The sequence below is a fragment of the Emydura macquarii genome, unplaced genomic scaffold (genome assembly GCF_026122565.2).
Source record: "Emydura macquarii macquarii isolate MOO-44397 ecotype Brisbane River unplaced genomic scaffold, CSIRO-AGI_Emac_v2 contig_1363, whole genome shotgun sequence".
Lineage (NCBI taxonomy): Eukaryota > Metazoa > Chordata > Testudines > Chelidae > Emydura > Emydura macquarii.
In genome coordinates this window covers 2,471,645-2,488,649 of record NW_027131500.1, presented here as the reverse complement: position 1 = coordinate 2,488,649, position 17,005 = coordinate 2,471,645, and the positions used below count along the sequence as shown (strand labels likewise).

At 37.8% G+C, this 17,005-nt stretch overlaps 2 protein-coding genes and 1 pseudogene across 3 annotated transcripts in view; 1 reads left to right on the top strand and 2 right to left on the bottom strand.

Moving 5' to 3' along the window:
- WWC2 (WW and C2 domain containing 2) overlaps positions 1-12,438 on the top strand; it is a 143,941-nt gene extending 131,503 nt beyond the window's left edge. For both annotated transcript variants that reach the window (XM_067551683.1, XM_067551684.1), the window contains exons 21-23: positions 742-984; positions 6,344-6,471; positions 9,526-12,438. In XM_067551683.1, the coding sequence (XP_067407784.1) occupies positions 742-984; positions 6,344-6,471; positions 9,526-9,592 (438 nt within the window). In that variant the 3' untranslated portion in view covers positions 9,593-12,438. The remainder of the gene's footprint in view (positions 1-741; positions 985-6,343; positions 6,472-9,525) is intronic.
- A 1,233-nt stretch (positions 12,439-13,671) lies between these two features.
- On the bottom strand, positions 13,672-14,312 carry LOC137155388 (claudin-22-like; annotated as a pseudogene).
- Positions 14,313-15,818: 1,506 nt separating this feature from the next.
- Positions 15,819-16,487, bottom strand: LOC137155571 (claudin-22-like). The gene has a single exon (XM_067551968.1). The coding sequence runs from the start codon at positions 16,485-16,487 to the stop codon at positions 15,819-15,821; it is 669 nt and encodes a 222-aa protein (XP_067408069.1).
- Positions 16,488-17,005: the final 518 nt, after the last annotated feature.

Here is a 17,005-nt window from a genome sequence, read left to right as displayed (position 1 = left end):
GAAAGGGCTTAAGGAAGACTGGCCACTTAGCAGTATGGCAGAAGAGGTTGCAAAAAAAGAGGAGGAGAGGGGGTTACTCTAACCATCATGTGAGAACCCTCAATTAAATTAAAGGAAGTGAATTTGAAGAACTGAGAAGGAAATATTTGGTAACAGACTATAGTCAATCTCTGGCATTCACAGAGGTCCCGAATCGGCAAGGTACTTAAGAAAATTAATAGTCCTGCAGAAATCAATTAGACTACTTGTGCTTAAAATTAGACATGTATTTAAGTGCCTTGCTGGATTGAGGCCTGATGCAGGAAGTTACTGAGTCAAATACTATGTCTTGAATTTTAGAAGGCCTGGAGAATTTTATGACCATTAATAACATATGCAGAGCTAGGAAAGCTAAAGACTATTAAATCTCATACTTCATAATTGTGTTGCTGTGAAGGTCAGAAAGCAATTTTTCTCTAAAGCTTTTGGTCTACACTTAAATTATGTCAGCATAGCTGCATCAGTCAGGGAGTTAAAAACCACACCCCTGACTGACATAGTTATGCCAACAAAACCCACAGTGTAGATATAGCTGTGTTGATGGAAGAGGGTTTCTGGCAACATAGCTAACATCATTCAGGGAGATGGTGTTTTGACAGACAGAAAAATTCTTTACCAAACTGTGTCAATTCCTTATACTCCTCCTTTGTATATTAAATGAACTCTTACTTTTTATTGCATTATTGTTCTTGAACAATTCAGCCTGTGTGCCAGTCGATCATGCGAAGAGCAACGCAAGAACATGCTGTACGCACTTCTCTTGACCTGGAGCTGGACCTCCAGGCATCTCGGACACGACAGAATCGTCTGAACGATGAACTTCAGGCACTGCGCGATCTTAAACAGAAGCTTGAGGAGATGAAAGTCCGAGGAGAGACTGACCTACCCCAATGTGTGTTGGAGGATGAGCGATTCCAAAAGCTCTTGAAACAAGCTGAAAAACAGGTATAAATAGTGAACAAAACTCCCCATTGCTTTGTGATAAGTACTCATTTATTTCCAGGGTGCTTAAAAATCTAGTAGTTATGATCCTGTTGTGAAGTAAGCAGGAATGAAAAATGTCCTGTAATGTAATAGGTGGAAGGGGTCCATAGTAGTAGTAAACAAAAAAAAAAAAATTTAAAAACCCTTACTATAGGTTCTTTGATAGATTTGGTTGTTCAGTTGTTTTAGAAGGTACAAGAATATCAAGTTTGATTAATTACACAGCTGGATTATGTAGCATGAGTCAATGACACATCCCACACAAAGATTATGGAAAATCTAAAGGAAAAAGTCTACTGAAGAATGAATCCAGACTCAAGTAATAACTTATTTAAACGTAGACTTCACTGAACACCAGAAGTGATGTTATTCTAGAGGCACACATAGAATTGAGTAGCTAATGAATTTGGAGGAGAAAACACACTTTTTAATTGGGGGGTAAGGGGGCGGGGAAACTGTATAGAAATCCATTTAAATGTTTAGTAATCTTAAATCCCTGTCCTACTCTCATTGAATTCAGTGTTTTTGTTTTGTTGTTGGGGGTTGCCATTCAGTGCAGCTGCCTCAAATTCTGCACAGATATAGCTGTCTAGAAGCTGCAACAAAGCGGGCGCAGGGAGGCAGAGGCCGTTATTTGAGCCTATAGGCAGTAACGATACCTGTGGAGGGGCTGTGCTGCAGCCCCATAGATTGGGGGTGGACTTCATCCCTCCATCCCAGCTTAGTTTGTGCTTCAAAACATCCTTCTTCTGGCTTTGGCCGGGGAGAGCTGAGTTTTGCCTACTGAGATGTACTTGCGTTTCAGAGAAGATTAAAAAAACTAGTAAGAAACTGTATGTAAAATAGTCTACTAGTTAGAGCATCGTAGGGGCTTTGACTGACTGGAGCAATTACTGGGTCTACCACAGACTCTCTGTATGCAAGGCCCGTAGTGTGTCTCTTCCTCAGTTTCTTGTTTTCTAAAGTGGTTCTACAATACTAGCACACAATAGTGTGGAGAGCTCAGTGTTCAGAAAAGTTCTTTGAGATTCTTGGGTGAAACGTGCTCACACAGTGCAAAGTTTATTAGAAAGTATATATTGTCAGAGGTGTCATTTGACCAGTTATTTTTACTCCACTTGGATTCTTTGTGTATGTTTAAGCTCCCCCAAGTTGTTTTGTAACTAGAAAAGGTTGGGTTTTTTCTTTTAAAAAAAGATGCTCAATTTCCTAACAAACGTATCACACCTTATTTCCACCTCCAAGCATTAGACAAATATGGAGCTGTTAAATTAAATGGAGCTGCTTATTAAAAACTAAGGGATTACTCCAATCCATAGTTTTCCACTTTACTATGTAGATGCCCCTGCATTATTTAGTACTGTAAAGGGCCTTTAATACTTATTATATTTACTGTGTAAATGTAGCAAGTCCCTCCAGGAAGTATACCATGTATTCAGTATACATCTCTAGTGACCAGTGGCTAAAGTTCTCAACCCTCCCAGTGCAAGGTCTAGACGTTTTTGGAGACTGAAGGAGAATAGCATCCACCTCCATTCAGATTGTAATGCTGCAGTACAGTTCTCTCTATTGCCTCTGTTCCAGCCTATGAATCAGATAACATCCACAGAAACACTCATTGTATTAAAGACCGTTATTGATACAGAACTGTTTTCCTAACATTACTTTTCCATGTAAGCAAATGCTGTAGTTGCAACTGGAATGTTGTATGATGATTGTCAGGATGTTTTTAGGACTACCAACAAGGCCCACAAGTTATCTTATGAACCTAACAAAGCAGACAACCAGTGTTTACTGTAGCAGACAAAACGACTACAAACTCCAGAGTTCAGCTCCAAGGAATAGGTTTATTTCATCATAGGTGCTACACCCCAGTGATCAGCTGAGTCACAGGCCAATGAACTGGCTGAGTATATACAGACAAGGCTGTACACAAACGAAGGCAAAAACTAGTCTCAGTACACTCTTTTATACCCAAGATGATTCTGTACTTTTATCAACAACCCTTTCCTCTGTTTCGCTACATGATGATAATTAATCAATTTTTACAACCAAATATAACAATCTGCATTACGCCCTAAACTATATAACTTGTTTACTAGTTTTGTTGTTGTTAATAAGTAGATAATCTTAATATTTGTCTGGGACTTTGGGGACTTTCCTTGCTTGTTCTGATTATATTTGGCTGGGTCATTGTGACCTTTCATTGTAACTTCATCCTTGTTGTGTACCCAAATATCCGGGACACATAAAGAGTTGAATAATAGGACACACAGTAAGCTAAAGCTACAGGGCTTTGTTTTGCACTCCTTTCCAAAAAGAGTTACTCACAGATTTCCCTAAAAACTAGCCAACTCCTTGAATTGATTATACTGGTTATGCACTTGCTTATATATTACTAACTAATATGTGATTGGTGTAGGTATGTGCGCACCTGGGTGTGGATGGGTGTGTGTATATATTGATTGATTTATTGAATACACTTAGGCCCTTGCCACTTGACATGAGTCAAGTTCACCTGATCACTGTCTCACCTCCTTACAGTGAGGAAAGGGAGATGATCTCCACATTCATGAATGGGGAGATGCGATGGGCCATTCTCTTGGTAATGGGAGAAGAAGAGAAAATGTCTGTCATCATGTGGATCTATTCTGTGAAATGAATTGAGAACTCATGTGCTTAGACAGTGACGAGCTTTCCTGTGCTCAGGTATCCTGAGGCTCACTCCCCTCTTCACCTGCAGTGTGTGATGTGGTAGTTTGGTGATGCTGCACTCAGTTTTAATAAAACTGGAATTAGCAAGAGCCAAATCATCTGCATTCCTTTTTTCAGGGCATCCTTGTCACCCCTGCAGGTGAAAGGTACAAGAACGCAGTGCATCAAGAGGGGGGAGAAGCAGCACAAAGCAGAGTGCAGCCTCTGTGGCATTTTCCACCAACCCTATGGACTCTGGGTTGTGTGTCCTGAGCGGGGCTAGGATAGGATAGGGATGGTGGGTTGGTTCTACTATCTGTAGCAATATTCCCTCATGTAACCCTCTTGCCCCCAAGGGGGCTCCAAGAGTAACGGTTAGTGGGGGATCCCGATCAGAACCCATGCTGCTGTGGGTTCAGAAGAGGTTGGAGGTGAGAGGGGCATGGGAGCCAGTGCAGAGGCACAGGGCCTGTTCACTGAGGTATCTGCCTCCATGGATTCCCCGAGATCAGCTGAATCGCCTGCTTCTACCTTTGGGGAAAGGCCAACTCAGCCCCTTCCCAATTAAATATGTGAGTGCAGCCTCGTGGTGCCTCACTACCAGTCTGTTGCCCCTGCCTGCAGAGCTAGCACAAACACCATGGGTGCTGTTAAGTACAGAAGTGAGTTAATTCAAGGTTTTGAGTAACAAAAAGCCCTACCAGTCACTCTTTCAAGTGCTGTACCCAGATAATTACAAACTCCGTGCTGTGGCATGATGACGATGTACTACATCGCTCCCTATCTCCATAGTAAAAGGTTACCTAGTGTCTTCTGTAAATACTTCTGTAAATACTGCTTTACTAGAATTGTTTTGTAGCAGCATTCAAGTGAAGCACGGAGATCCACACCTGTCTTACCAGTAAGGGAGAGAATTGGGGCTATTTTATCTTTCTTCAACCATAGAAGAAAACCATTAGCATGTGGCTGTATCCTTTTCTGCCCTGTGCAGAAAATGCAGATCTGACCCAGGGAGAGCTTTTTCCAGATCTGTTGAGAATTTTCTTTTGACAGTCTGTGCTGCTCACTGTAGGTGTTTTTGTTTCTGCATTTATCAGAGGCAGCATGTTCCTTTCCTGCTATTTGCTTTTAAATATGATACGATTTCCAGAAATATCCTAGATCTGTGGAGTGAAAATAAAAGTAGGGAATCTGAAAAAGTTTATGGTCACATAGTCCACTAATCGGCATTAGCTGGGAATGCTTTTCGTTTTAACATATGGCCAATGACAAAATATGTCTTCATTTTTCCCAGTTTTATTTTACATTGCCAGCAAGAAGTTGCAGATGGCTGCTATTGCTGCGTACCTGCTAGTGCCCAAGAACTAATGGGGGAAAATATTTCTATATAAACCTCAATTTAAAATCTGACTCGATATTTTTGAGAGTTTCAGGGGATGGGGGTGGGGCTTCAGTGATACTAATAAACGCTGACCATAGCATTATTCAGGCTGGTAACTTTCCTCTAATCACAGTTGCATAGACACGATGCAAGTATAGTATAACCATTTTTTACTGTAACGATCACTTATGTACAGGAAAAACAGCTATTTTTGCTGCTTTGTTTTTCTTTCTCTCATCTTTAAAGCGTGTGGTTAAGTATTAATGTTCTGAAGTGGATGTTTTCTCTTATTTTCTTGTATCATTGAAAAATTGCTTTTATTTAAAAAAAAAAATTGAAGGGCAAGAAATAGGAGCATATTAAAAAATGTTAGTACAATAAGCTTTGTTGAAGGTAATCTAGTGATGTCAATTTCAACAGGTTGCAAGTGTGCTGCTTTCTGTAGCCAGTACACTTAGGGTATGTCTTCATAGCATTTTGGAGCAAGCAGAAGCGTGGGTTGACAGATCTGGGCTAGCAGGGTTCACACTAGCCCTCTGAAAATAGCTGTGTAGACAGCTCTTTGAAGCCGCGGCTCAGGCTGGAGCTTAGGCTCTGAGGCATAGGGAGGAGTATGGGCTCCCTCTTGCTCCAAAATACTGTATAGACCCCAACTCCATGATGCAATTTGGTGACTGCTATAAAAATACTGTTTTCCTTAGCAATACTAAAGCAAATGGTTGTTTATAAGCAATAGCTCTAAAATAGTGAAAATTAGAGGAGCTAAAATATAATACAAAGTTAGTCTCTCTTTAAGAAACTGGTGATGTCATGAGTGCAAGTGGGGAGCATTGTGTAAGTATATACTAAGTATAAGTGGGCAGAAGTATTTTAAATATTAGGAAGGCACCTTTTTCTTTCCCTCTTGTAACTAAACACTTGGCCAGGCAGTGTCTGGTAGCATTCAAACTGGTTTGGTCCTAGTCTATATAAACACAGGAAATAACTTCTTTACTTCAGCTAGCTAGTGGCTGTGCTAGTGCAATCTCTCCTTCCCTAAATTAATAGCCAGCTTCTGTTGAAGCGATGCACACCATTTCTCCTTGAGATGTCAGTAACTTTGTGCTATGTTCCATTAACTCTTTATGTAAAGAGATTTTGTCTGATGGCTTATCTCCATGTTCTTCCTCCTACAGCCTCTTTGGATCTTGTTTCCTTTCTTTGAAATTATCAGTTGCTGGATGTTGTAATTTTTCCCCTCCACAGGCTGAACAATCAAAGGAGGAACAGAAACAGGGTTTAAGTGCTGAGAAATTGATGAGAAAAGCTTCCAAGGATGTGTGTCGGTTACGGGAACAGAGCCAGAAAGTGCCACTGCAAGTGCAGTCATTCAGGTACAGGATGTTCTGGTCTTCTGGCTCTTCTAAATCTGTAAAGTCAGTCTGTCTAATCTCTCATTTTAAGAACATAATTTTATTTAGAGTTGGTCAATATTCTGTAGTGTTGTTTGTAACATGTATATCTATAAATGTAACCCAATATACCAATGTAGTATTAGTCAAAACCTACATCTTCTCTTAATCCAGGACTCTGATGTGTAACATTTTAGTGATTTCAGAGATCAATAACAGAGTTGGAGAAGAGGGGGCATAATTTCAAGTAATAGACATTCTAAATTAAGCTAATCCCCTGGTGCCAGGAACTGTAGAGCACCTAATAGGAAGTGTTAAGGCAATATTCATTTACTCAGGAAATCTTCATAACTGGCACTGACCGCTTTGATGCAATAGCTCATTGAACTCAAAGAGGGGAGGGCTGATTATGAGGGTTAGGGCCCATCAGTCCCTTTTGACAACCAATGGGGAGAGCCCAGGCAGGTAGAAATTGTTCATGGTTTTTGTTCAGTGTAAGCTAGAATTGAAATATTTTAAATTTCAATTCTGTTGGTTTTGCCTGTAATTAACTATTTAAGAGGCTGTGGTTCTAACCTTAGGCTCATGCTATTAAATGCAAGAGTCGTGGTTAATAGTGTCACCTGTGGTGACTAAAGGATGAGGTACCTGCTCTTGCTTGCATCACCGAAAGCTAGCAGGATAATGCTGATGGATCCATTTTGACGCAGCAGCGAGCTATTCGGTACAGAAACAACCAACGGGGAATCGGCAGGAGGTGGTATGACCATTGCGTTTGCCTCCAATTCAGACTACTACAGTCGCTCGCTGCAAAACTGGATAAAATATAGTGTCTTTATTTTGTGTGGGTTTTGGATTAGAGTTAGTTTGGGACTAATTTTGGGGTGCTAACCAACCCATTGCTCTCCCAAATCTTTCCATGAGCTATGGAAGCTCTTAACCACAGTGTTGTTGGAGGAACTGAGTACATAATGATTTCAACATTCCTAGGGATGATAAATCCTTAGTATTCTCTCAGAAGTTCTTGATGGCCATGTAACTATATGAACTAGTAGCTACTGGCCCCGTTCACATAGTCACACTCTTGAACTAATGTTTTGGACTGGAGCTCAAGCTTAGGCAGTTGGAAACCAGGCTCGGTGTACTGGAGAAATAACTTCCTACAGTTTGAGTTTAGGGCACAGCTACGCTGCCCAGTGATGGACCTGTTTTAATGGTCCACCCTCAAAGACTAATGAAAGTAGAACACCTGTAGGAGGCTCTGAGGGAAGATATTCCTCTGAAAGATCACAATTGAGGATGTGGGAGACTATTGTAAACTTTTATCATCCACAATCTATATGGTTGATCCTATGCATCATCTTATCTGGCTTTGCCCTCATGGTCCTTCAGATAACTTGTCACGGGTGAAGTGAGAGTGATGACAGCAAAGTTTGTAGTGATGGAAATCTGGAGCTAATGTTAACAGATTCAGTCATAAAGAGTCTTTACATTCTTTGCCATGGTTATGTGGGAGGCAAAGTAAAGATATCATCCAAAAAGTCTCAATCAGTAGATTAGTTTTGGGTGAAAAATAGCTTGTTGATCAGAGCTGCCTTCATGGGATAGTTGATGAAGTCCCTCCAGTATGAGGAATAAAACTGAGCCGATTTTGTCTTGGCTGCCTGCTACTGTGAATTGGAGGCAGAATCTGGAGTCAAGTTCAGTCCAGTTCAGTGAGAAGTATTAGATGGATCTAGGTGTTTTGATGTCTTTTTGAAATCACTTCCTCCTTGACTGGTAAAGGTCAGCAGAAAAGAAGTAGGTCCATTGTTAGTGGAGATTATCAATCATCTCCTTCAGAGAAGACACATAGCTGGTATCTGTTCAGGGAGCTGTTGTGAGACCTTTTCTCGAGAAACCAACATGTTACGTTGGCAGTGTTGTTAAATGCCACCTACTGTCTAGTCTTCCATTTTTGGTTAAGTTTACATAGAGACGGTTGTGATGAGACAGTTCTGAATATCTAGATGCCCCTGTTCTGCTTGAAACTTGACAATCTGGTACAAACTTGGGTACAAGACTGGCATTGGTAGTAAGGGTGGATGATCTCCAAGTGACGTGAAGATCTGGTCCCTGTGCTGATAACCATTCTTTTTTAAATCTACTATTTTCAATACTCTTCATCATGAAATGTTACTGATTTGCTGTAGACTGGGTAGGCATAGCTGCTCTTTGGTGCCACCATTCCTTCCTTTGCCGAACCCTCCCCAAGAGTATCGTTGCCCTGCGGGCAATATCTTGTGGAGTTCAAGGTTCTGTTTTGGCCCTCTCTCTTTCATCATTGGCATGTTAAGAGGGTTATTGGGGAGGTGTGGGCCATCAAGCTCTGTATCTTTCCTATATAAGCCATGCAGTGCTGTTGAAAGCCCAGTTCAGTGTCTGTGTAGATTGGCACATGCAAGAGAGCTAGTTCGCCTACTGTAGCACAATCCAGATAAGGCTGAGATGCTGATAATAGGTATGAGGAAGCAACTGGAAGATAGAATGACAATTCTACCTGCAGCTGTTACTCCTGCCCTGTTTTTCCCTCCCACTAATTTTCTTTCTAAAAGTCTGGATCAGATGTCAGATGCTTTTGTTTTTTAGCAGTGACTAAGAATATTCCCCTTTTAATGCCATATTAGAATATATGGTTACCATGATCTCAATTATGATTAGGAGTTTTTGTTGTTGCTGTCAATGCTCTATTGAGAAGCTTCATTTTTGTTCCCACTGGAGCTTATCTCCATTTTAATAAATCTGCATAATATAGGAAAATACTCCCTTTGTCCCAGCCTTCTCTAGCAACAGCATTTACTGCAGGCATATTCACTGGTACCTTGAAAGCATTAACCGTAAGGATTTTAGCCAATAGAATACATTATTTGTACTTGAAACTTTTGCATAAAACCTATACTTTGAAAAGCTGTTCTCTTATGTTGTTCATCATGTAGTGAAGCTGTTGGAATTCTTGTGATGTTCAAAGGTTTCCTTAAACTTATTTTCTAATTCTAGGGAGAAGATAGCTTACTTCACAAGAGCAAAGATCAACATACCATCCCTACCAGCAGATGATGTATAATTACATTTTTCATTGAAGTATTTTTCCACTTGCTCATCTTTTTTAGATGAACTTTTTGTAGTTATAGCTACCTGCTTTTAAAGATCTTCTATTTTACATCCAGCTATAGAGATGTTCATTTGTAAAATACAGTGAACTGACTTCTTGTATGTAAAAAGAACTAAACAAAACAAACAAACAAAAACAATAAACCACAACTACCAGAAAACCAAAGTAGAACAATTCTGGTACATTGATGCTAATTTTGTACAGTTTGTATGTATTGCATGTGTGCTCTTATTTTGTAAAGATGGAACAAAGGAAAGTGTGTATCCTGTTGAACCGCACTGTGTTGAGAAATATTACGTTCAACAGAAGATTGTTTATCTTTTCACTATTTTCACGTGAGCAGACTGTGAAGATGGCTATTATGCCATGCAATATTTTTGTACAAGTATGACTTTTATAGTTTGAAATTAACCACGAATGCAAGCTCCTTTCCAAAACAGCAAGACTGCCTCATAACAGGTGCTGTTTAGATTTCCGTCACCTACATTGGGATTTTGTTTCTGAAAACAATTTCCTGACTGTCCTTTTTATTTCTATGAAGAAAGAACATGGAGTACTGAGTGCAGGAGTATAATTTTGTGAATGTACAGTACTTTAGACTGCACTGTACAGTACTTTGCATCTGCAAGGTGGGGAGGGGGCAGGGAAGGGCAGACCAGTAACCCTAAAACCTCTTAAACTGAAACTACCAAAAGGGCAGCTGCTTTCTGAAACTGAAGCTGAATCAAATTCCCATCAAGGCGTTTAAATATGAGTAGTCATACCATTGCGCTGTAAAATCTTACATTGAAATGTAACCTTTTGACCTAAATATTGTCTACTTTTGCCAACAAAGTAGTATGTAAAAAAAGATCAAGTTCATGAAACTTACATCTGTGCTGCTGTCAAAAGAGGAAAGACTACCAATCAAATTCATAATGAATCCACCGACTCAAGTACCAGAAGTATTGTTGGTATAGAGATCTATACTGGAAAAGTCTGTGACCTATAAAACTTAAAATATTTCAGTAGGATATGTACTACAGTTCTCATTACTTTTTTTTAAAGCAAACTGTTTTTCAGAATAATGATGGTTCAAGATGAACAAGCATAGGATTAGGAAGTAAATATGAACAAGGATGTCTATCAAAATAGAATTTCAGTTTATCTGACCAGACGTTTTTGTTGCAAAAAGTAAGACAATGTGGATGTACTTGTTGTAGTCCCTGAGGAAACATGCATTGCATCAGATCTGGAATAAAGCATCTACAGCACACTGTCTGGTAAAACAAAACTCTGTGGCTGAGCTTATCGCCAAAATGATATAACTAAACTTGTAGCTACAATACATAATCTCTGAAGCTTTTCTGAAAAAAAATGTTAAATTTAAAGATCTTCTTTAAAAAATTCTTTGGATAGAATCTTTGTCCTTAGCCTGCAGACTATATTAACAAGCCACCTACACACAGTATTTCACTTTTCCAGAAAGTCATTATAGCCTTGTTGAAAGATGAAGAGAACATATCTACAATATGTTTGCGAATGTCTTCTAAGTTCAAGATAAGAAAATCCTGTGCCTAGAAGTTTTTGTGTTAAGCTCACCAAGGATTTTCTTGTGATGCACAAAAGCATTTATTAATTCAAATCATTTTCAAGTATAACTGGATGCCACATTGTTTTGATCAAGTACCAGTCAGGCCACTTGACTGAGCATAATTCTTCCTGGATATCCATTTGTTGCTGGGTCTTGGGGTTTTTTTGTTTTTATTTTTTTCATTTTTTAAAGACTACTAGAAACAAGAAGATACCATTCATGCTTGTGAGGTCAAATTTTAAAAACAAAAATTTGACTTTTAATGTAGAGGTGAAATGAAGGTTGACTGTTTCAGTTTCTCACTTGGATTATATAAAATGTTTGTAGAATGTGTAGAATTGTACCGTATGATTTATTTTCTTTTATTTATTTACAGTCTTATTTATGTTCTGTTTAATATAGTTCAGTTCTGGCCATTTAAAATGTTTGATGTTAAAGTAACTATTGTGGGAAATATTTACAGCTTTCTAAATTCTTGCCAGACTAGCTGCTGTTTGTTTATATGTTGAATAACTTTCAGAGGAGTATTAAAAATAAATTCTGATTGGCAATTAATGGGTGTGGCCAAGACTGTTAAGTTCTGTTGGCCTTAGTTTGCCAAATTTGCTCATTTTTAAAATGAGACAGACTTAAGTATATAAGCTCTTTCCCCTCACTTTCCAAATTATTAATAGTGTTATGAACTTATTTATAGGCAGCTTTTAACAATTCTGGATTTTTGTTGTTGTTTTTAGTATTAATTCAAATTATTCACACTGCTGAAACATTCAATAGACTGAACTAAAATTGGATATGACAAACCCTTAAAATTCAAATTTATAAATATTATTCTTAAAGAAGTAGAGTCTCCTGCACAGGGGATAACAAATGTAGTAATTAGTTCTCATATTTCAATTATCAGTATGTTATTGCAATTGTGTATATCAAAATTAAGTATTACAGGTACAAAACAATATTATCGTTTAGCCAAATGAACAAAGTTCAGCAGAAATTGTTATAGGATACAAATCAAATACTTTTAAAATCTTTTTTACTATTGCTATGTTTATACTGTATTAAGTATTGAATGCTCAGGACTGAACTAAATATTTAATCAGGTTATATTCCGAATGTGTTTCTGTTCTAATTTTGTCTGTAAAAGTATGCAAATACATCACATAGATTAACTTTTGTCTCTGCACTTTCCATGTGTTTCAGTGATTTGAAAAAAAAATAAAATTTTTTAACAAAGCTCTTTTGTAGACTAGTGTTTAATTTTAGTGAATTCTTCGATTGCTTGGCTATATCTCTGTGCTCTTTGCAAAAGCAAATGTTCACTTATGTTTTTGTCAACCGCAGAAAGTCACTGCAGTGTTAATGTCAATCATTAATAGTTCTTAGGATCATGGCATACCAGGCTGATGAAAGTGCTCTCGTCATTTTTCCCTTAAACTCCATTGTTAATGTCAGAGTAGGTTCACTGCCCAACAAAGTGGTGCATAATAGCGCTCAAAACCATGTAAGATGCAAACTTCCACATGCAGGCAACATAGCTCAATATAGTCTTGAAATATGTTCTAGGCTTGGGATTTATGAATTACAGCTTGTGCCACTCTGTGTGATGCTTTTGTGATCTATATAAACTGGTATTACCAAAAATATATTTACATGGGACATAGGATAGGCTTGGAACTCTGGACTCCACTGCACCATGATAGCCTTTCTCCTCTGCTCTTTCACTCCAACACATAAGAGAACAGAGAGACTGAGGTAGATCCTCAGCTGCTGTAAATGGCTGTCACTCTGCTTCAGCCAGTGGAGCTATGACTAGTTGCACGACCTGAGGATTTACCCCACTAGATCTTGCATAAATTCTTTTTAAAGGATAACTACAACTTTCTTGCCCATTAATTTCTTGTCACAGCAAATCCACCAATGCAAAATATTTATAGGCTTCTCAGCTGTTGGAAATACATAGATCAAAGAAAAATTCTTGCTGAATTGGGTAAATTACATCACTGGGAGTTTTTTCCATTTACTGAAACAGAATCTGTCCTATATTGCATAATAGGAAATAAAAAACTTATACTTTATATCTATTGTACATTATCTTTATATGACAGATACATTGATCAACACATGAAAATGTGTGGTAACTTTTTAAACTATACATCTGTATATTATGATTTTGTATCTTATTTACCAGTTCTGCACCATCACAAACCGTATTATCATATAGGCGGATACAACCAAAGTAATTAATTTGATCACTATTAAGTGTTGATTGTTTTTTCTCTCCACAATGAACATGAAAATGGTTTACCAGATATGCAGGAAGGATACAGTTTTCAAACATAGTGATTAAAAGGAATAACAAAGTAGATGGTCATCTGTACAGATGCACAAATCCTGAACTGAAAAGGCTCTGATTCTTGTAGTAGAGTTTTAAAGGAAACTGATATCTGCCCTTCTTAAAGTCTTAAATTTTCAGGTCTATACTTCCAGTTTACAAATGTTGATAGATATTTTGAATTTCTGCCATTGCATGACCAATTGACAATTCATGATCTTTAGCTGAACAAGCTGTGCATATAAGTAGTGATTCCTTGTATCACAAACAACCTACTAAACCAGCCAGAAAATAGTGCATTGCCAAATTCCCATCTGGGATAATCTCTGGAATAGCCTCATCTCAAAATGCCTGTATTATAACATGGGCAACACAAGAAACGGGGGCTGAGGTTAAAATTCTAGATATCCATAAAAGAATTCCTCTATGCAGTAACAGTCATGTATTTAGTTCGTGTTGTGCAGCTCTCATTTTCAAGCAGTCTAAAAACTAGAGATCAGGAGACTAGTCCAAGCCCATTTGATGTAGACACTAAAATCCTGAACTGTGCGGGCAAAGAATCAAAATCCTTACAATTGTGTTCCTCTTGATTCATCTTGAACTGTACAGGTTTGCCAGAATCCTGTGGTGCAGGTCTCCAGTTAATTTAAATCCAAATTGAGATTTTTTTTCCAGTCTGGCAAATTATTACAGGGAGCAGTTAAAACCCATCCTAGCGAAGATGATAGAATTCCAACTAATTGCATCCTACTTCTGTGGGCTAAATCCATTTTAACAATAGAGTCCAAATGCTTTAGGTATATTTCTACCAAATGCTACGGATACATTTTCTGTTTAGTTCTTTGTTGCACTGAACATAAGCAAACTTTTTGTAATCTGTAAAATATTTCCCCCTCTTTTATATACTATTTTGTAAAACAACTTTTGACAGATTTAGTATTACTTGATTCCATGTGGAATTGTTTTGAGTATAGGGAAATGTTGTGATAAACCAGTAATTCAAAGATGTGACTGCACTTCGGCTCATATTCTATTGGTTTTGCTTTGCAGAAAATAGCTTGTATTGAACAGAAAAGCATATGCTTCATAATCTCTGCTTCTATTTATTTCTCTTTGTATCTCTATTTGGGTAACAATACTCCAATCTTTTTCATTAAATAGCTTTTAATAGTTCTGGATGTTTTTAATCAACTCATTATTTAGACTGATAATTCATAAACTGAATAATAGCCACACATTCTATGTATTTAGATAAGCCTATGCAAACTTTATATAATAAGGTAGTCTGCATATAGTTAAATAAGTGCAGTATTTCTCGAGTTTCAAGAATTATATTTGTTTAAAATCAAAGTATTTAGAGGGAAAAGAACAACACTGCTGCTACATATCAGAAAGGTTTAACCGAAATCTTGAATTGAATGCAGATCAAGTATTCGTTAAAAAGTCAATTCCTATACTCTATTAAGTAGCAAATGCTTATGAGCAGACTAACTCTTTAACTAGGTATTTTTCAACTGCTCTTGGCTCTTTAATATTTTTCTTTGTGTACGAAATATGCAGGGGCCAGAACATCCAGATAAACTTTTGTCTTTTTTTCCCCCCAAGTATTAGATTGGGATAACAAATCACTAGCTGTTTTGGGACAGTGGCCTGTGATGCTGATGAATTACATGTAACATTTTTAAGAAACTAAAAGTGCTTAAAAAATCTGATTTTCTGTGAGTCTTTTTAGGGTTTTGGGAATGTAGAATTTCCTGGATAAAAAAACACAGTTCCTACACAAAGAGCTCCTTCTCTCTGTAGCAAAAGTCTATACCCAGAATACATATATTTTTAAGGCTATTTTAAGAGATGAAAATATTCTAGACCATGAAAATGTTGCTAGATCAGGTAGATGGATGGCTCTGTTATGAGGATTCAAAAATGTAATTGGTTTCATATGAAAAGAAAACTTACATTTTTTGGCTCTTAACCAAAATATAAGAGCAATCTTGTACATTTCTGAGGGTCTATAGTTCAGATTTAAAAGCAAAACAAAATAGTGGTTCTTCTACACAGTCATGGTAGCTTTAATGTCCTGTGAAACAAAAGGTTTAACAGTTTTGCCCAGGGCGGGAGGGGAGACACTGCTTTGAGATAACAATTATAGGAAGAAAGAATTAGACACATGCATTTAGTGAATCAGCAAAGTAACAAAGAGTCCTTTGAATCATTATTGGAACAAGGTTCTGCTTTGCGCTAGAGTTTGAAAAGAAAGAGAGGACTTTCTGTACTACTTAAACTTCTAGATTTTCTGGACTATTTTCAGTTTCCAACTGTCGACAGTGATCTTGCATTTCTGGTACTGTGTAATGGACTGAAAATGGATGGACTTCAGTTGAACAGACAGTGCAATTAAGAAGTGACCCTCCTAGTATAAGACAAAATCCAGCAAACCAGCCAACAAATAGTGCTTCCCCAAAATCCCACCTTGGAACAATATCTGGGATATTCTCATCCCAAAATTCCTGGACTGTAGTGTGAGCAACCCAAGAAACTGGGACTATGGCTGTAATTCCTGATATCCAGACGAATATTCCTCCAAGCAGTAATAGCCGTTTTTTTAGTTCCTGTTGTCTTTCACCGATCTTCAAACAGTCCAACCCAAAGCCTGAAAGCAAGAGGCCCAAAAGTCCTAATCCATTTGAAACAAACATCAAAATCCTAGAAATCCTAAACTCTGGAGGCAAAGCCAAGAAAGAATCAAAATCCTTACATTGCATTCCTCCTTCCTCTTGGACAACACAAGCTTGCCAGAGTCCCATGGTCCAGATCTCCAATTCATTTAATTCTAAATTGAGATTTTTCCACTGAGGTAAATAGGTAGTGAGACAGGATAGAACCCATCCCAACAAAGAGAATAAAATGCCACTTAATTGCATCATAGTTCTGTAGACTAAAGCCATTATAGGAGCACAGTCCAAAAAACTGTAGAAGGAATGTCTCTATAAGAGCTGATACCTGTTGTGGTGGTTGGAGCTATGATGATCCTAGTTCTTTTTGCCCTGAATATAAGCTTTAGATATTAACCCTTTGAAAACTCTGAAACACGTTTTTGTTCTTCATGAATATAATGTTTCATGTAAAGGACGAAGGACTCTACTAAACCATGAGTTAGGTTTTCTGATAAAGATTTGATCTGTTACCTTCCAATTTGCTTGGTAAAATTATATCCCAATGCCTGATGATTACAAGTCTGAGGATGAACAAAGAAGGCTCTATGACCCCTCACCTTAAAATACAACAGAAATCTTTGTGCTTCAATACGGATTAATTAGATTTTAAGTGGTGATAAAAAGCCAGCTCTGTCTGCAACAGGACTTCATTGTAATAGCTAAATTTGAGATTTCAGGGATGTAAATCAAGGCCCTGTAAAGAAAGGTAGACTGTTTTCCTATAATCTTTATTCTTAGACTTCCTTAAT